Source organism: Xenopus laevis, chromosome 1L (genome assembly GCF_017654675.1).
Source record: "Xenopus laevis strain J_2021 chromosome 1L, Xenopus_laevis_v10.1, whole genome shotgun sequence".
Taxonomy (NCBI): domain Eukaryota; kingdom Metazoa; phylum Chordata; class Amphibia; order Anura; family Pipidae; genus Xenopus; species Xenopus laevis.
This window is the reverse complement of record NC_054371.1, coordinates 37180333-37200817: the sequence shown is the minus strand read 5'-3', so window position 1 is coordinate 37200817 and position 20485 is coordinate 37180333. Positions and strand designations below refer to the sequence as shown.

At 36.8% G+C, this 20485-nt stretch overlaps 1 protein-coding gene across 3 annotated transcripts in view; it reads right to left on the bottom strand.

The window, feature by feature from the left end:
- Nucleotides 1–20485, bottom strand: part of LOC108698068 (kelch-like protein 5) — a 43181-nt gene continuing 22696 nt past the window's right edge. Inside the window, exons 2-11 of one of the 3 annotated variants that reach the window (XM_018229146.2) lie at nt 18490–18672; nt 17220–17356; nt 14945–15141; nt 11087–11299; nt 9206–9392; nt 8664–8888; nt 7506–7668; nt 5770–5982; nt 2058–2229; nt 1–380 (exon numbers count right to left, since the gene is read on the bottom strand). In XM_018229146.2, coding sequence (XP_018084635.1) covers nt 324–380; nt 2058–2229; nt 5770–5982; nt 7506–7668; nt 8664–8888; nt 9206–9392; nt 11087–11299; nt 14945–15141; nt 17220–17356; nt 18490–18672 — 1747 coding nt within the window. In that variant the 3' untranslated portion in view covers nt 1–323. The remainder of the gene's footprint in view (nt 381–2057; nt 2230–5769; nt 5983–7505; nt 7669–8663; nt 8889–9205; nt 9393–11086; nt 11300–14944; nt 15142–17219; nt 17357–18489; nt 18673–20485) is intronic. The other 2 variants (XM_018229140.2, XM_018229135.2) reach the window with 2 other exon arrangements.

Sequence of the window (20485 nt, the reverse complement as noted above, 5' to 3'; positions counted from 1 at the left end):
CCCCACAAAAAAAAAATGGTGTTTTACCCCTTTAAAAGGTCAATGAGATAAATTTGGACTTTGATAAATAACCCCCAAAATGTCTCAGTGCAATATAAATCATATATTTATGGTTTTGTACATTGAACCTTTAGATGTGAGCAGTCTACACAGTGACTGACAGAAATCTTTGTAAGATACCCTGTAATATAATTTATACAGAAATAAAATGTTACTGTATTTTTTTGTGTGCATTAAAATGCATGAAATACTAGATGGCTGTGGAAGATTAGCATGAATACTAAAATCAACGATCTTTGGGAATGTGAAAGAAAATGTGCAGTTTAAAGTTTTACTGTGACCACACATGCGGCGGCTCTTCCAAGGCACAACGGAGCAACCTGAAACAGAAGAAAAGTTGTGTTAATATGTATCAGTAATGAATTGGAAGGGGATAACTGGGTAGCAGGTAGGATATCCCTGATTTACATACTTTGTTTCTTATGTTGAATTTGAACAGGAGGACTAAATAGGAATAAATGTCATTTTAAAGGGGTGGTTCACCTTTAAGGTAACTTTTAGTATGTTATAGAATGGCCAATTCTAAGCAACTTTTCAATTGGTTTTGATTCTTTATTTTTTTATAGTTTTTATATTATATGCCTTTTTCTTCTGACTCAGCTTTCAAATTGGGGTCACTGACCCCTTATAAAAAACAAATGCTCTGTAAGGCTACAAATCTATTGTTATTGCTAATTTTTATTACTCATCTTTCTATTCAGGCCCTCTCCTATTCATATTCCAGTCTCTTATTCAAATCAGTGCATGGTTGCTAGGGTAATTTTAACCCCAGCAACCACATTGCTGAAATTGCAGGCTGGAGAGCTGCTGAATAAAAGGCTAAGGGGAACATTTACTAAGCTCGAGTGAAGGATTAGAATAAAAAATCCTTCAAATTTCAAAGTATTTTTTTGGCTACTTTGACCTTCGACTACGACTTAGAATCAAACGATTCGAACTAAAAATCGTTTGACTATTCGACCATTCGATAGTCGAAGTACTGTCTCTTTAAAAAAAACTTCGACCACCTACTTCGTCACCTAAAACCTACCGAGCACCAATGTTAGCCTATGGGGAAGGTCCCCATAGGCTTTCCTATCTTTTTTTGATCAAAGGAAAATCGTTCGATCGGTGGATTAAAATCCTTCGAATCGTTTGATTCGTTAGATCGAAGAAAATTCGGTAAATCCTTCGACTTGGATGTCGAAGGATTTTACTTCGACAGTCGAATATCGAGGGTTAATTAACCCTCGATATTCGACCAATAGTAGATGTGCCCCTAAACATCTCAATACAACTACAAATAATATAAAATGAAAACCCATTACAAATTGTCTCAGAATATCATTCTCTACATCATACTTAAAAATATTTCAAAGGTGAACCACCCCTTTGAATGCAATATGCACATTTAAATTAACTTTAATAATGATGTTGAGAGTTATGTTCTGACACAATTTGCAACTGATTTTAATTTTTTATTATTCATGGTTTGAGTATATATATATATATATATATATATATATATATATATATATATATATATATATATATATACACACCATTATTTATGGTTTATTTATGGTTTGAGCTTTTTAAGCATCAGTCAGCTCTACAGTTTTCAATTTCAGCAATCTGGTTGCTAGGGTCCACATTAACCTAGCAATCAAGCACGGATTTGATTAAGAGACTGGAATATGAATGGGAGAGGCCTGAATAGAAAGATGAGTAATAAAAAGTGGCGATAACAATGCATTTGTAGCCTTACAGAGCATTTTTTTTAGATGGGGTCAGTGACTGTTTGAAAGCTGGAAAGAGTCACAAAAGAAATACTAAAAAAAAACTATAAAAAAAGAAATCATGAAGACCAACTGAAAAGTTGCTTAGAATTGGCCATTCTATACTTAACGGTGAACCACCACTTTAAATACACTGGTCATAATTGCCATAATCGTACAACCTCTTTACAGGACTGAAATACATTTTCCCATTGAAAAAGCATGAGAAAGGCATCTGACCTGCGCCCACTCATTGGTCTGGGGGTCATAAGCTTCAACTGTGTTTAGATAACTCAGCCCATCATATCCTCCTACAGCGTAAAGTTTGTCACCCAACAGGCACATGCCCACTGCGTCTCTGCTGATGCTCATAGAAGCCACCGTTGTCCACATGTCAGTTTTGGGATCGTATCTGAAAAGGAGCATAGAGCTGTTATATCAATATTTGGTTTAATTAAATATATGATCCTCTTTCTATAGATCTACAACTTTATGCAAAGGTTCCATGAAGTTATTGAACATCAACAGCAGGAGAGCTTCAGGATGGGCATGTCTGGGTTAAAGTCATAAACACCTAACACTTGTAAGGGGCAGATTTATCAGTTTTTTTATGGTCAAAATTCTCAAATTTGACTAAGGAGTGATCCAAATTCGATTTGAGTTTTTTTTAAAAAATTTCTAGATTTATCATACTCTGGCCCTTTATGAATTCATATTCAACTATTCACCACCTAAACCTGCCGAATTGCTGCTTAAGTCAATGGGAGAGGTCCAGGGATCAATTTGGAGATATTTGCAGCCTTTCTGACAATTAAATCTTTTTGGGTGTTAAAACTCGAATCGAGTTTGATTTAATTTGATTCCAGTTTTCGGGTCGTTTCAATTCGTTCAGTTTTATTAATAAATTTGGAGATGTTTGCAGCCTTCCTGACAATCGAGTTTTTTGGGGTGAAAAAACCCAAATTGAGTTTGATCGAATTCGATTCGAGTTTTAAGGGTCGTTTCAATTCGACCAGTTTTATTAATAAATTTTGATTGGTCGAATTTTGAATTTATGGGAGTTGAAAAAAAGCTCACATGAATTTGAAATTCAACCCTTGATAAATGTGCCTCTAAAAGTTTATTTTTTATGTGATCATGAAAAGTAAAAATAATATTTACACGGAAAAAGTTCAATGAAATCGCTATTTGTACAGTGCCCAAATATTTACCAAGGAAAGAATCAGCAGGACACTCGGTTCCTTTTTTCTGGCTAAAGCCACAATTGCATTTTTGGATATGCCAAGTTTTTCATCCTACATTACTGGCAAGACACAAGCAAAATCTGTTGGCACAGCTGTGATCCAAGATATTTGCTGCCATTGGTGAAAATGTGTTTGAGTTTGCACAGCAAACATACAGTGGTGTGAAAAACTATTTGCCCCCTTCCTGATTTCTTATTCTTTTGCATGTGTGTCACACAAAATGTTTCTGATCATCAAACACATTTAACTATTAGTCAAAGATAACACAAGTAAACACAAAATGCAGTTTTTAAATGAGGGTTTTTATTATTTAGGGAGAAAAGAAATCCAAACCTGTGTGAAAAAGTAATTGCCCCCTGAACCTAATAACTGGTTGGGCCACCCTTAGCAGCAATAACTGCAATCAAGCGTTTGCGATAACTTGCAACGAGTCTTTTACAGTGCTCTGGAGGAATTTTGGCCCACTCATCTTTGCAGAATTGTTGTAATTCAGCTTTATTTGAGGGTTTTCTAGCATGAACCGCCTTTTTAAGGTCATGCCACAACATCTCAATAGGATTCAGGTCAGGACTTTGACTAGGCCACTCCAAAGTCTTCATTTTGGTTTTCTTCAGCCATTCAGAGGTGGATTTGCTGCTGTGTTTTGGGTCATTGTCCTGCTGCAGCACCCAAGATCGCTTCAGCTTGAGTTGACGAACAGATGGCCGGACATTCTCCTTCAGGATTTTTTGGTAGACAGTAGAATTCATGGTTCCATCTATCACAGCAAGTCTTCCAGGTCCTGAAGCAGCAAAACAACCCCAGACCATCACACTACCACCACCATATTTTACTGTTGGTATGATGTTTTTTTTTCTGAAATGCTGTGTTACGTTTACGCCAGATGTAACGGGACGCGCACCTTCCAAAAAGTTCAACTTTTGTCTCATCGGTCCACAAGGTATTTTCCCAAAAGTCTTGGCAATCATTGAGATGTTTTTTAGCAAAATTGAGACGAGCCTTAATGTTCTTTTTGCTTAAAAGTGGTTTGCGCCTTGGAAATCTGCTATGCAGGCGTTTTTGCCCAGTCTCTTTCTTATGGTGGAGTCGTGAACACTGACCTTAATTGAGGCAAGTGAGGCCTGCAGTTCTTTAGATGTTGTCCTGGGGTCTTTTGTGGCCTCTCGGATGAGTTGTCTCTGCGCTCTTGGGGTAATTTTGGTCGGCCGGCCACTCCTGGGAAGGTTCACCACTGTTCCATGTTTTTGCCATTTGTGGATAATGGCTCTGACTGTGGTTCGCTGGAGTCCCAAAGCTTTAGAAATGGCTTTATATCCTTTGAAATTGAACTCAGGTGTGATAAACCACAGTTAAGTTATTTTTTAACAAGGGGGGCAATCACTTTTTCACACAGGCCCATGTAAATTTGGAGTTTTTTTTCTCCCTTAATAACGTAAACCTTCATTTAAAAAACTGCATTTTGTGTTCAATTATGTTATCTTTGACTAATAGTTAACGGTTTTGGATGAGCAGAAACATTTAAGTGTGACAAACATGCAAAAGAATAAGAAATCAGGAAGGGGGCAAATAGTTTTTCACACCACTGTACATCTAGCTGAAGACTAGTTTCTGTTCTGATTTTTTTGGTTCATAATACATATATTTTTATTAGTCAAAATAAAGTGTTAACAAATATAGGTGTATGCCAAAAGATAGTCCTCATAGTGGTGTACTGAATTTTTCAATAAAAAGTAACTATCCTGGCAGGGAAGGAGGGACTAAACACTGATGTTACAAATTGTAACAACTAGTCCATAGCTTACAGACAGCATGCAGGAACTACATAACCCACAATGCATTGCACTGTGATGTTCCTTTCCTTATTAGAAAACACATGTGCAGGGAATTGTGGGGGTTGGAGGATACAGGCTAAGGACAGCTGGCTCTTGATTCACAGTAACAATAGTCAGCCAGCTCAGCAAAGTAGTCAGACAGACCAGCAGAAGAGCAGGGGGCTAGGCTTAGGGAACTGTTCCAAACCTTTAAAAACTCATGAAAAGTCTGCATCCTTGAATCTCAGGAAGGCAATAAACATATTCAAATGGTTCAACGGACAACTGTTTCCATGGTCGAGGTGTGATAAATCTCACATTCAAATTTACATTTGAAATGGGGGATTAAAATTCGAAATATGTGAATTTTGACACAAAAACAATTCGAATTTACTATCTGACCCTTAATAAATTGGTGTAAGCAATATGCATCACAGCAAACTTTCATACTAGGCAGACATGTTAAATGCATTTCTTTGTTGTTTAGGTGATGAAAAAACACAGTATTAAATTGATTCTCCCACTACTGTGTTCCAACATTTCATGCAAACTGAAAAGAAAAAAACTAAGATAAAAAGCTCTCATCACTGATCTGGATCATGCACACTGAAAATCAGGAGACAGGTGGTGTATTAGTGTGTATCATCCTGTTGGTACTCGGCTCACAGAGGCTCTCACAGAAAGGAGGTGGCCAAAATACTGCTTTTCATAAAAATTAATGGAAGATATGCAGTCTGTGTCATTTAGGGACCTGCCTGCAAATGTTTCCTATGTTTAAATCGAAAGAGATGGCAGGCAGCGAAGTGTGTTCATAATTCGTATTTATTCCAAACATTCAAAATTCTTTCCGTGCAGTACCTTGTTTTGTTACTGTTAAACTGTGGTTAAATATATTACCTTTCTACACAGTCTGACAATCGAGATGTCAGGTTGGAAGCGGGTGCATCGTGTCCTCCTATAGCATATAAAAATCCATTCCAAGTAGCAACGCCGACCCCACCTCTTCGCTTTGACATTTGGGAGCACAACGTCCATTTATTGGTGTGAGGATCAAAGCATTCTACAGACTTGAGGCATGAACTTCCATCTCTACCGCCCACTGCATAAAGCCTGAAATGCAATGGAAATAAATCAGTGGAATTCTGGTGAAGCAAAATTCTTGCAAAAAGTAAAAAACGTATTTTATTTAGGACCAACTGATAGAGGTAAAACAAGAAATATCTACAGTAGTTTAGCAAAAGGAAACTTTTGTTGACAGGGCAGGCGTCTAAATAGTGGTCTTATCCATTACAAACTAATGGAGGTCATTTTTTTATAAATACTGAGCAAATTTGCACCTGGGCTGTAACCCATAGCCACCAATCAGATGTTTCCTTTCCTTCTTTTACTTGCAGCTAGTTGATAACTGCTAATCACCAAGGGGCAGATTTATCAAAATGTGAGTTTAGAGCTTAATAAATAAAAACTCACCCACGTTCTATTCATTCCTATGGGGATTTAAGAATCGTATTTATCAAATGGTGTGTTATAACTTTCAACGATTGATAAAGACAATTTTAAAAATCCTATAGGAATGTATAGAACTTGGGCAGGGTCAGACTGGATTTGCTCTCTGCCAAATCTTCCTGCAGAATCTCTGTGTTCCAACTTCCCTTTATCAGGCACGTCGTGGCAAATACAAAGTGCGCGCATGCGCGGTGCACCCGGCAGGGGACCCGGAGTGCCCCCCAATCTGACCCTGAACGTTGGTGGATTTTTATTTGTGCTCTAAACTCACATTTTGATAACTCTGCCTGTTTGTTGAGTGTAATTGCCAGGTGCAAATGTGTCCAGTGTTTATAAATGAGCCCCAATTGTGGTCTGAATGACAGATTGGAAGAATAAGAAGGCCTGAACCTTAAAAGATATGGAAGAAATACAATAATAAACATACAGTCTGTACCTACTTCTTAGGGTCACTGAAACTGAAAACCAGGCAGCTCTAAAAATTCCTCTTCAAACACACAATTGCTCATCCTAGATCTCTTATACAGTATTCCTTTATGAAAACTATAAACCACTGGCATGAAATGAAGTTCAACACATAACCCCAGATATTTAGGGGCAGATTTATCAAAATCAAACGCTGACGAGAAAAAAAAAAAAAAACGCAGACAAAACTCGTGTGACTTTTTTTCTCTCGAATGCTTGCTTATTTAAGAAAAAAACAAGACAAAATATTCCCAGGCTTGGTTTTTCGTGGAAAAAAATCTCAAATGCCAGCGAGAGTCTCATTGTCCCATTCGTTTTCAATGAGGCTGAAAATCTAAAACGTTTTAATAAACTGGGAAAATAAATACAGTTGTCAGAGAACATTTCCCTTGACTTCTATACAACCTCACCAGCTTTCACTTGCCGAGTTTTTTTCTGGTGTATGCAGATCTAAATTACAGAAAGATCCCTTATCCGGAAAACCCCAGGTTCCAAGCATTTTGGACAAGAGGTCTCACACCCATACAGCAAGCACGAGTTACCACTCAAAGGTTAGTTTAGTTCTACACGTCAGGAAAAATACAGGAAAGCATGGGTGTTTTATCCACAAGGGAAAAAAGACCTAAAATGGGTTGGATTAGTAACGAGTCTTCTCTGCTTACTTTCCACTTAGTACAGCCACACCAACTGTGCTCCTAGGAGTTGACATACTGGCCACAAAATTCCACTGACGAGCCTGCGGATCCCATCTCTCCACTGTGTTGAGGTAACTCCACCCATCATGACCACCGACTGCATACATCGGCCCTTCCAGAACTGCAACACCTAACATAATCAAGAGAGAATATTGTCCCATGTTAATTTATTACAGTGCTAAAGTCAATAAATATTTATCAAAATACAGTTATAAGCATGTTATCCAGAATGTTCAGGACTTTGGGTTTTTCCAGATCTTTTAAACATTAAAAAGCAGATTTATCAAGGGTCGAATTGAAAATCCGAATTCAAATTTAAACGTTTTTTTTATGGTCAAATACGTCAAATTCGACTAGGGAGTTATTCAAATTCGATTAGAGTTTTTCAAAAAATTCTAATTAGTTTTTCAAGATTTATCATACTCTGGCCCTTTAACAACTCAAAACCGAATATTCATCACCTAAAATCTGCAGAGTTGCTGTATCAATGGGAGATGTCCAGTGATCAATTTGGAGTTGTTTGAAGCCTTCCTGACATTTGAGTTTTTTTGGGAGAAAAAACTTGAATCGAGTTTTTAAAATTCGATTCGAGTTTTCGCGTCGATCCTATTCACCTAGATTTTCATAATGAATTTAGATTTCATTGGAGTTTATGTGAGTTTTAAAAAACTCACATGACTTTGAAATTCGACCCTTGCTAAATATGCCTCTAAATAAACGAAAAAGGCTGGTTTTGCATCCAATAAGGATTAATTATCTTAGTTAGGAACAAGTACAAGTTACTGTTTTATTATTAAAGAGAAAAAGGAAATATTTTTTTTATAAATCTGAATTAGTTCATTAAAATGGAAATGGCCTTCCCTTAATTTAGAGCTTTCTGGATAACAGGTTTCTTGATAATGGATTTTATACCTGTATAATAAATGGATACATTTTAAGGTTAAAAACATAAAAATGCTGCCCTAGATTTGAAGTAAAAGAACACAGAATTGTAGATGGAACATAAAATACTTAAGAGGGGATTGACAGAGACATAAGACTGACCGGAAAGTGGGGGAGGCGTGGGGCCACTAATTTAAAAAATTAATTTCCCATCTAAAAAAATAAATGAAATCTCATGCTTACCAAGTCCATGTCTATGAGTTGACATTGGAGGCATAACATTCCATGTTTTAGTTTTGGGGTTGTAACACTCAACAGTATTAAGGGTCTTCAATCCATCTCTCCCTCCAACAACATACAACTTCTCATCCAGCACTGCAACACCAAACTGCAGCCTCCTGCCATTCATATTAGCCACAGGTGTCCACATGTTGGTACGAAGGTCATACTTCTCTATACTGGTAGCTCCTATATAAAAAGAGAAAGAAGAGAAATGTGCATATTTTAAGGCTTAGAACTACATGACCAACGCATTCTGTCATTTAACACGGTTTTCAGTGTGCCATGAAGGGAACATTTTTTAAAAAAGGGACAAATGTGGCCAAAATATTCCCAAAATCCTACAGTGTGCCATTGTCCATACAGTTTTTGATGAAGCTAAAATAATTCTGTACTGTAGCCAAAGCAGCCAGTTAGGACTGATAGATCCAAAGATTCACTTCCATTAAAAAAAGAGAGAGACTTTGTCTAAAGCACATGACAATTCTCCACATGACAATAAATACCTTTAGTTGCGTCCATTCCACCAACAGCAAACAGCATTCCAACTGTAGACTTTCTAGGCTTTGTGCGAGGGCTTTGAAGCATGGGTCTTCTTTCAGGCAACAAATGGTATTTCATGGCTTCCATAATAAGTTTCTGACATTCAATGTCGTCTCTAAATAGTGCATTATTTTCCATATCTGCAAGAAACTACAAACCAACAGCGCAAGAATATTTTAAATGATAATCCATCTGCCATCAAATACTTTCTATGAATAATATCTTAAAATTGCAAGTACAGGTATAGGACCTGTTATCCAGAATGCTCGGGACCTGGGGTTTTCCTTTTTCTCTGTAATAAATTAGTACATTGTACTTGATTCAAACAGATATACTGTCATTAATCCTTACTGGAGATAAAACCAGCCTATTGGGTTTATTTACATGATTTTCTAGTAAACTTAAGCTATGAAGATCCAAATTATGGAAAGGTCCGTTATCCAGAAAACCCCAGGTCCCATACCTGTAATTTAAGCTTTAGTCAAGCATGATGTATTCATATTTCAGTTGACTTACTAAACTCCAATCTTTACTGCAATGCTAAACAATGTTGTAAATATTTAAGATAAGAATTGCAAGATCTACAACAGAATGGAACAAATATAGTGCTCTGCCTGACAGCCCGTTTAATCCAAAGGAATAAAAGAATATAAGACATAAGGCATGGGTTTGGTGCAATGCTGTATAGCTGAACAGTTGGCTTTCACAGCTCATAATGGCAGACTGGATGAAGATGAATTAGCAGAAGGCCAAGTCTAAGATGTTAACAGGAACATGTGCCCATTAAAAAAAGTTTTATCTACCGGTACTATTAATTTTCAACTGAACCAAACAGTAGAACATAGCTTTACTGTTCGCACAAAGTATTTTTTATTTGCATGTTTCCATTTACAGATGGGTGTGCAGTTGGCCGTATAATGCACCTCATCCAAGGTAATCTTGATATATCACCAAAGGGAATAATAACTTTACCCATTATTTATGGCCATTAGAGGTACTGTTGTGCAGATACAGAGAACACACCATGAAGGGTAAATGATATTTAAGCCCACGATCCAGTATACTATATGAAATAACTATGCAGAAGTTGATGAGATATGCCACTGTATATTGCATATTAAAGGAATAGATCACTTGAAAATTCACATTTTAGATTGTGTAGACAGAATATTTGAATATGGACTTCCTTTTTTGTTTTTACTGTTATTATTTATATTTTTTTGTTAGGTAGCTCTGAGACTTGGAATTGTTTTCTGTTTTACTAGGGTCAATTATGCTAGAAACCAGGCAGCAGGTTGAGCAGTTGAGGTCCTATCAAGAAAATAAGCAATATAAAATATAATGAAAATAATACTATAACCTTTACAATTTTTTTGGTTGCTGGGGTCTGCAGCTTCAAATGTGATTCTGGAAGCAGACAACATATTTTTCTTTTACTGACCCATGACAGTAACCTTGTCCAGCTGATGATTGGGTCTACAGAGTATCAAGGAGTTTTACAATGGAGAAATATGGTTGTTTTGCAAGGTTTGCAGGATTTGGCTACCCGATTTTTGGCTAGCTTGGACCAATTAGATCCTTAGACTCCTAGGTCAACAACTGCATCACATAAGGGCCATTTGCTGATCTCCCTCTGGAGGACCACATCCAAGATCTGGTGTGACTCTTGCCTAATGGGGGTTTGAGAGCCTTCCAAATGGATATCTGCACCCCTAACAGATAGATCAGTAAACCATAATATTACCCCAGTATACGGGACAAAAACGTGTCCTATGCAACCTATGACTGGCAAAGAATACAAATTCATTGCAAAGAATACAAATACATTGATGTGCTCTATCTACCTGTGGTGCCAGCAGGGGTAACCTAATATAAGCCAGCAGTTTACTGAGGTCTTTTCTCCTCTGTTCCACATCATGCCGAACCCAGGTTAACAGAGCATTTAAAATGGTCTCTTCACTGGGGATATTCATATCATCACTTGCTAAAAGTTTGGCTATTTCCACTCCTGGCAATAAAAGAAACTCCTGGTTCCTGATCACTTCCATAAAATGTTCCTGTGAAGATGGATAAAATAATAAGCAAGTTTCACATTATGTTTTCTTACATGTGTGTCATGATAACTATCATACCCTCCATGCAAAGATTTCTAAATCTACTGCACATACAGGCTCTGTAACATATTTGGCTCTCTTTCACTCTAAAAGATAGATGGTGGTTGTAGGTTGTCAAGCTAGAGAGCTGCAGACCTGTACTTGACACAAACACTGTATAATAAGATATGTACCAGGGCAAAGTTGATCAAATTTACACATCTATTTTTATTATAATCATAAAATTACTTCTGTTTCAATAAAATAACTCCATTTGAAACAAATATACTTTGAGAGCATGCTCCTGATTAAATGCTAAGTTTCAATTCAAGCAAAGGTTTTAAAAACAAAAGTGTAAAAGTTCACTTATAATAATGATAAAAATACACTCCTTTATCATCTACATAGAATAGAGTGATTTAAAAAAAAATGTATAATAGCAACACTAGGTTCCTTATTACGTTATTCTATTTTAGACTTTAGTTCCCCTTTAATACTAAATGGAAGCAAACTACATACATTTAAAAAGTTTTCTAAGTTAATTTTATTACCCATGGGAATGAGATGTTGGACAGACAGCTGTTCACCTTTTCTTGTATATTTCAAGATCCATTCCTTATCTGAGATATATAAGTTTGGGAACTCCTCTCGGCCTGCATAATAATTTACTCCACTTTCAACAAAAAAGATAACAGTGGTATGTCTTTCATTTCAAAGGAACATCTGAGTACTGGGGTGTTTTCTGAACAAAGATTTTAAGTGAAACAGTGTTCAGTTGTATGAAATTAAATCAAATGTGAAAAAATTTGGGTACCGTAGTAATTTTGAATGCATGTAACTGTTCAATACTGATTACTGGCAACACCAAATTAATTGGATTAGCTTGTTTAAGACTTGAACTTCATAGACAGGTGTGTCCAATCATAAGAAAAGGTATTTAAGGTGGCCAATTGCAAGTTGTGCTTCTGTTTGACTTTCCTCTGAAGAGTGACAGCATGAGATCCTCAAAGCAACACTCAAAAGATCTGAAAACAAAGATTGTTCAGTATCATGGTTTAGAGGAAAGCTACAAAAAGCTATCTCAGAGGTTTAAACTGTCAGCTTCAAATGTAATCAGGAAATGGAAGGCCACAGGCACAGTTGCTGTAAAATTCAAGTCTAGCAGGCCAAGAAAAATACAGGAGCGACATATGCGGAGGAATGTGAGAATGGTTACAGACAACCCAAAGATCACCTCCAAAGACCTGCAAGAACATCTTGCTGCAGATGGTGCATCTGTACATCGTTCTACAATTCAGCGCAATTTGCACAAAGAACATTTGTATGGCAGGGTGATGAGAAAGAAGGTCACTCACACCACAAACAGAGTCGCTTGTTGTATGCAAAAGCTCATTTAGACAAGCCACAGTCATTTTGGAACAAAGTGCATTGGACTGACAAAAATGGAGTTATTTGGTCATAACAAAAAGCGCTTTGCATGGCGGAAGAAAAACACCTGCTACCTACTGTCAAATTTCGTGGAGGTTCCATCATGCTGTGTGGCTATTTCAGGGACTGGGGCCCGTGTTAAAGTCAATTAATTCAACACAATATCAACAAATTCTTCAGGATACTGTTCTAGCATCAATCACAAAGTTATAGTTATGCAGGAATTGGATATTCCGAAAAGACAGTGACCCTAAACACACTTGGAAATCTACAAAGACATTTATGCAGAGGGAAAAGTACAATATTCTGGAAAGGCCGTCACAGTCCCCCAACCTGAATTTCATGGAAAATCTATGGGATGCTTTGAAGCAGGCTTTCCGTGCTCGGCAGCCATCAAATTTAACCGAACTTGAGAGATTTTGTATGGATTAATGGTCAAAAATACCGCCATCAACTTTATGTCACTGCTGAAATACTACTGTTTCCATAAGGCATGTTATATATTAAAAGTAAGTAGCTCAGCCAATGATAAACAAAACTCCAAAGAATTAAGAGGGGTTCCGAAACTTATATATATATATTGCAGAAATGTTTTGTCAAATATAAAATTATAATTTTTAGAAAAACACAGGTTGTATTTGTTTAATGTATGCATGTCGTTGAGCTTAATTTATGTTTATTAAGGTATTTTAGCAACCATCTAGATAAATTCACCTATAATAAATCAAAAATCTCACATACATGTAACAGTTTTCCATACACATTCTTCCCATTCCCATAATTATCTTTCAGATACTGTATGTTATACCTATTGCTATCTTCCAAATCTCACATAAACATATTGTAACTGACACATAACCCGTAACTGTCTTCAACCTTAAGCATACGCATAATTATCTTCTCTCTCCCTCACATTCACAACAATTTTCCATCTCTTATGTATCTACAACAATCTTCCAATACATACATCGCTTATTCATAACGTTTTCATCTGGAACATATCCATAGACTTGTTTCATTTCTCAAATACTACTATTTTTCATATCTCATATACCTATAACTAACTTTCAGCTCTCAAATACCCAAGATTATCTGCCAACTAGATATATTCATAACTACTATACAAACTCTCCCAAACCCCAGCTTTAACTCTTATTTACTCCTACGTTCTTATTTTTATATAAATGTTCACTAACTCTTAAATATATACTCACATACTTGTTATGTATTCTATACTTTCAGGGAAAAAGAACACTTTTATGGTTGCCCATGGTTACCCAACATATTACAAATACCAATAACTTTTGGGTTTTTGTAAGTTGGAAATCTTTTTATAGAAAGTATGATACTGCCATTAAAGTTGCCTGACAAAAATACTTAGAAAAAAAACATTCTGAAAAGTAGAATTAAGTAAATTGTACTATTATAGTCTCCATAGAAACAGTTTTCTGTCCAGCACAGCTATTATTCATTATTTCTAAAATTAACTCTGAACAGCACTCAAGTAAATAACATCGCAAGAGATTCAGGGAGATATCCATCTGGAACTGCTTATTAGTTCTAAATGTGTCTCTCATATGAGCACATTTAAATATTCATGAAGAAAAAATATAAATAGGAGTAGTTGACAGCTGGGTGTTCATACCAAATAACTTTTATATGCATAAAACACCCTTTAAATTAATGGAAATCATTCAACTCTGCTCATCTTTACTTATACATTAGGTTGCTTTATCTTATCCTGGTCATTCGCTCTAAACCTTATACCTTGCAAACATCTTCACAAGAACACTCAGGGCTCATATGCATGTGCGTGTTAGTAACACTAAACTATGATATGTCTAACTTGTATATATATATTATTGTACATAATAATGTTCTACACATTCAATCTTCCTGCAACGTTGCAGGTGCTGCAAATTAGACAATGCACTTATTTTATAGAATATCATTTGAATCCCCTGAGTCAAAGTTAACACAGCATGTGAAGCATGTGAAGGCTATAGTAAAACATTCAGATCATTCACAGCCCAAAAAAAGAGCACATTTAGTTATTAATTAAACAAGAATAAATGTTCAAAAGTACATTGCACAAGATACAAAATGCTAGACGTTTTTCTTTAAAGGCATGATCTTATTCAATCAAAGACATGCCTAAAAGGCATAGATTGCAGCGCTTACCATTGTGTAGTTATGAGCCACTTTATGGAGATCGGTGCAGCCTTGAGCATCTGCAAATGAGCGAATGCCCAAACAGTTGGAGGGGTGAAGCTGTTTCATCAGGAATTTGCAGCATGCTTCTACAACCTGAGATAGTTGCAGAAGGCAGGCAGCAGAAAGCAAACATTCTATATTATCTTCTTTTAATTCAAGGCGACCTAGAGCGAGCATCAAAGTTATTGTACAGAACATATCACAACAATATCCATATTAAAAGCAATAGTTTTTTATTAATGGCAGATATATACACATATAGAATTTATTAAAAATATTAAACTGAAAACAAAAACACCAAACAAGAAACACCCCATCCACTCTTAAGCTGGCCATAGATGTAAAGATATTTAAATGATCTTTTCGTTATCGTGAGACCACGATTATCTCGCAACGATCGTTTAAATGTATGATTTGTCCATCAACTAAAAAGACCATTTCAGACATATTGCCAGGAAAACCAAGGGTAGCTGCCTGCTTGGCCCTGCAAACATAGATAGATTGCACTGGGACCGATAACATTTTTTTAACCTGGCCAATCAATTTTCTGACAGATGAAATCGTAAAATGTATGATCGTTTGATTCCCACTTCACGATAATTTGACGGATTGGTCGGATTTCGATAAAATCGATAAAGAAAAATCTTTGCGTCTATGGGGACCATAAAGCATCCAAATTATTGACCAATTCTTCAAGTACTCTTTTTTGTATGGGTCATATTCATATACAGCAAAAAAAATCCCTATTTCCCCTAGGTACTCTCCTGGTAATAGTTGCCTAGTGTTGGCTGGAGGGGTCGGCACCTCTCCCAATGGTATAAGCACAAAAATTTTCCAAACACAGAAGGCTAGTGTAGCGGGAATATCCCTTGCACGTTTATTCATATACGTCACAAGACTTCTCCCCTGTTAGTGAGCTAACTCTTTTTCCTGTGAATGAAGATTCTGTCTTTTCAATGGTGGCTCAACAGGGGTTTCAGATTTAGAGACTATGGTTTATCCAGCCTAAGAAACTGGGACATTATTAAAGATGTTTTAAACATTATTTGATCTTGAAGCTTTACCAAGTCAGTCTGGATATACACTCTGATAAACAGTTACCATATTGGAGCGGGACATGAATCTGGAACTGGGGGAAGAATCTTGGGAGACAACTTTGGGCCTACTGTTCAGTTAACACACCATTACAAGAAGATACTTATAAAGTATTACTAACCTGATAAATGGTTTCCAGACATTTACAAAACATAAACAATGAGCCAGTGGTCTACAACCTTTTTACCCGTGAGCCACATTCAACTGTAAAAAGTGTTGGGAAGCAACAAAAGCATGAAAAATGTTCCTAGAATGCCAAATAAGAGCTGTGATTGGCTATTTGGTAGCCCCTATGTGCACCGGCAGTCTAAAGGAGGCTCTGTTTGGCAGTACATCTGGTTTTATGCAACCAAAACTTGCCTCCAAGCCAAAAATTCAACCTGCTTTGAGGCCACTGAAAGCAACAGCCAAGGGGTTGGTGAGCAACATGTTGCTCATGAGCCACTGATTGATGAGACCAAGGCTGCTTTAGAGAATGTGGAGATGAGGGCTTTCACATCTGGTGGGACTGAACTCAAAATATTCTTGTCTAGAGTTTATATAGTGAATAAAGTACCCCCTTTTGTAAAATATAAGGATATTATAAGTTACCGAGGAGTTTCATGACCATATAAAAACACGAGGCCGAAGGCCGAGTGTTTTTATACAGGTCAGGAAACTCCGAGGTAACTTCTAATATCCTCATATTTTACAACTGGGGGTACTTTATTTATTATAATACACAAGTTTCGGTGAGTCATGTGACAGAAATGACATCAGAACTCACCGTTTATAACTGATGACATCAGAACTCACCGTTTATAAGGATATAATTTACAGGATATTCATGGCTTTTGTGTATTATACCATGATTTATTCAGAAACACAGATAACTATGGGTAACACCCTCAGTAAGACTTAAAAAAAAACCCTCATATTAACAGAGTCTCCACATTTTTTATATCTTTCTGGCAGCTAAAATTACAATTCCTAAGAAATGGCTGTCCCCCACCATCCCAAAGGCAGTGGCAGTATTCAGAAGTCACTGTTTTCCCACTGGTGAAGAATTCATCATATCTGGCCTTAGGGTGGGATAAGGCTCAGACCTTGTACAGAAAAGGAAAGATAAATACCACAAATGTTTATTATATTTACTGAAAGTTAATACCTGTGTATGAATATTGCACTAAGGCCCAAAGAGCATTTGGTTCAACACCTTCCATTTTAATTTCTTCCTGTCTTGCCTCTCTTACATCACTAGTGAACATGGCAGCAAAGTAGTCAGAGACAGATGAAAGAACCAGCCTGAAAATCAAAATTATTAAAATAATTTATATAATACATCGCTAAAATATTTCACAGTGCTGCACCACAGGAATCATGGACATAGATTTTACAACCTAATAGGATAAGAATGCAAAATTGTAAAAGTGCCACAAAGACCCAGACTCTAGATTTTCTAATTAAATGCTGCATGGAAGTGCACTATTGAAGAGTGCTTGAACATGGCTCTGTATCACCAAAAATGTGAGCTGGACCAAGTTGTGACTTGAAGACTGACAGCAGTGCAATTCTAGGTAAAGGACAGGTGACCAGAGTGAGTTGTGCTAGAGTACTGTATATCAAGTGTAAATATGGGGAAGCTTAAAGGACTCTCTAAAAAGATGGAATTAATAACAAAACAATTTTCTATAAAACAGAAATTCAAAATGCCCAACCAAAGGCAGTGATAAACAGATGCAAGACTTTTCTGTTCGTACATTTATTTAGTTCCCTCCTCAGTTTAATAATCTGATCACAACCCACTTCTTAATGTCTGAATTAATATGCAGTTATCTTCTCAGTTAGTGCAAAAAGCTATAAATTATGCAAGCCATATAGTTCCCAGAAGACTGTTGCAAATTTAGAAAGTGGAGCATTTCAGTGGCAGAACAATTTTCAGTAAAGTTAAGAATGTAATGCAAGCTACTATACAGCCGCTAATTGCAGCTGCAACAGAATGGAATGACATACAGTGGAACTTTACATCCCCTGATTTTAAGTTTTCCTTCATTTTACATTCTTGTTTTGTGGTCCCACCTATATATTATGCATAAATACATTTCCCTGATTTTATATTTTCCTGAATTTTACACATTTTTTTCTTGTCCCCTGAAAAACTTAAAATGGAGGTTGTACTGTATCTAAAAAGGCCTAGGACAAAAGAAAGGATATTGCAGGTACCTTTCAGTAAGACTGAAGCAACAAAACTTTCCCTCTTTCTAAAAAATAAATAACGTAGTTATAGAGACAGATTTTTAGGACATCAAAAGAAATATTTAAGCTAAGAGCGTGGGGAAACTACACAGGTTGTTGTCATCTGGAAAAATACAACTAAGTAAATATATAGAAAAAAACAAGTATATATTTGCAAAAAATAAGGAAATCTTGCGTTGTACCTGTGGGCTGGGATCCTGCGATCTCCTGCAATTAAGATGACATCACACAGCTGCTTGTGCCTAAGATAGTTCTCCATCCTTTTAAATGTCTGTTCTGCATGGTTGAGGGACTGGTAACACTCATCTGCTGTGCAGGATTCCATTGTTTGGTAGGATGATAAAGTCTGGTTGCTGTTTGAAGTCCTAAATGTATAAAACAAAGAAAGAAGTTTAGCTGAAGGTCTGAAAGTTCTGTGTTTACAAATGAAAACAACAAGGTAATAATGTGGAGGGAGAGCATGGAGACTTCGGTTTGGAGAGGCTTCTTGCATTACACTTACTGAGCACTTTTGTAATTTACATACATATTTTAGTGTTTGTGGTTTTTGATAGATTGTCAGTTGTAGACTGCCAATAGCAGGCCAGAGTGTTGTCAATCCTAGTGATTTGTACACTTTCTCCTCTGCACTGTATTCAGTTAACCCTCTGGTTGCTAACTCGAAGAAGAGCCACAAACCTGGTATTAGCAGTCCAAAGATGCAAATATCTTGGAAACTTCTAAATAGTATGAATGCAAACCACAAAAGTGCACCAAGTAAGTTTTCATCAATTTGTTTATTGGTCTTAGACCGCCTTTAACAGTGCCGTGATCTTTGCATAAAATGTCTGATCAAAAACAGCTCTGGGGAGAACTTTATATATATATTTACATTCATAATTAAATAAGACTTTTCCTCCTGTTTATTTTCTAAAACTTCTGCTGAATAGAATGATTTTTGCTTTAATCGGCAAGCCTTTCCACCCCATAATCCAGGCAGTTTCCATCTAGTCCTAAATTCAATCCTATTTGAAATCTTTCAGACATTTTTACTGGATTCAATTGAGTACATATTTGTACCAGATGGCAACCTTACCCTATTATTCCCTGCTAAAGTCCTTCTGTCAGCCATGCTGACACACTGGTGCCAAAGAGTGGCTTTCTGGAGATGTAGGGCTGACAGCTGGGCCTGTCACACACACTGGATTCCCAAGGAGCAGAGATTAATTCAGCAATGAAGGGAGCAGAGGAGGAGTTCGAGTCATTTGAGGTAAGTCCTGTATTTAAATGTGTGTGCAGCTAAGCAAGGTTAGCATCTGATTTATTAATGAACTCCACTTCAAACAACAGAAGGCTCAGGATTGTGTCTGGGTTATAGTTAATAAAAATAAAAAACTGTTCTTCATACCATATACGAAAGACGTGGAAATCTGTAATATGGTTAATTAAATATGGGGGACAGCAACATTTATTAAAACAAATGGTAGTTCATTGCTCTTCTGCTTTTTATGGCAGAACGTTACAGACACCTAGAAAAAATGGTTTTCACTTAGCACAGAAGCGCTCGGGTTTCACTGTTCAGGTTCTTCTTTGTGCTGCCGAATCCCTTGAAATAGGCAGCATTCTTATAAGAAGAGCACAGTAACCGAAATGTGCAAAAGAACAGCACAACAAAGCATGAAAAAGATGTCTCTTTCTTTCAGTAAAACAGTCATTAGTCCTCCTATGAAACCACAAGCTGCTCTTATCTGAAAAAGTGTGGAATGTAGCATTTAGACCACGCAGAGCAAGTTTCCCCTAAAAGGTTAGAGACAGTGGGGATATTTACAAACTGCATTTCACAAAATATTTGCACCAGCTTCACATCACTCCTGCCTCCCCCCCCAGTCTCTCTGGATGGAATGGATAAGCTACGGGTGGCACAGGCACATGCAGGGTGTACAGCATGCGTGTGGCTGTTACAATAAATGTGCTTTGTTACAGTTTTGAGAAGGGGTGCCACAGTTGACATGTAATGTGTTGATGTAAATACATTTTCATTATATTTAGATTTTCTATACAGAACACAGTATATTGTGAGCTTTAATATAACAGCTTGTGTGAGCAATACTGCAGCACATTGTTTGGAAGAGGTCCTAAACAAGAGATCTGGAAAACCCTATCCCCCATGATGCTGCAGTCTGGCAGGTTTCCCCAAAG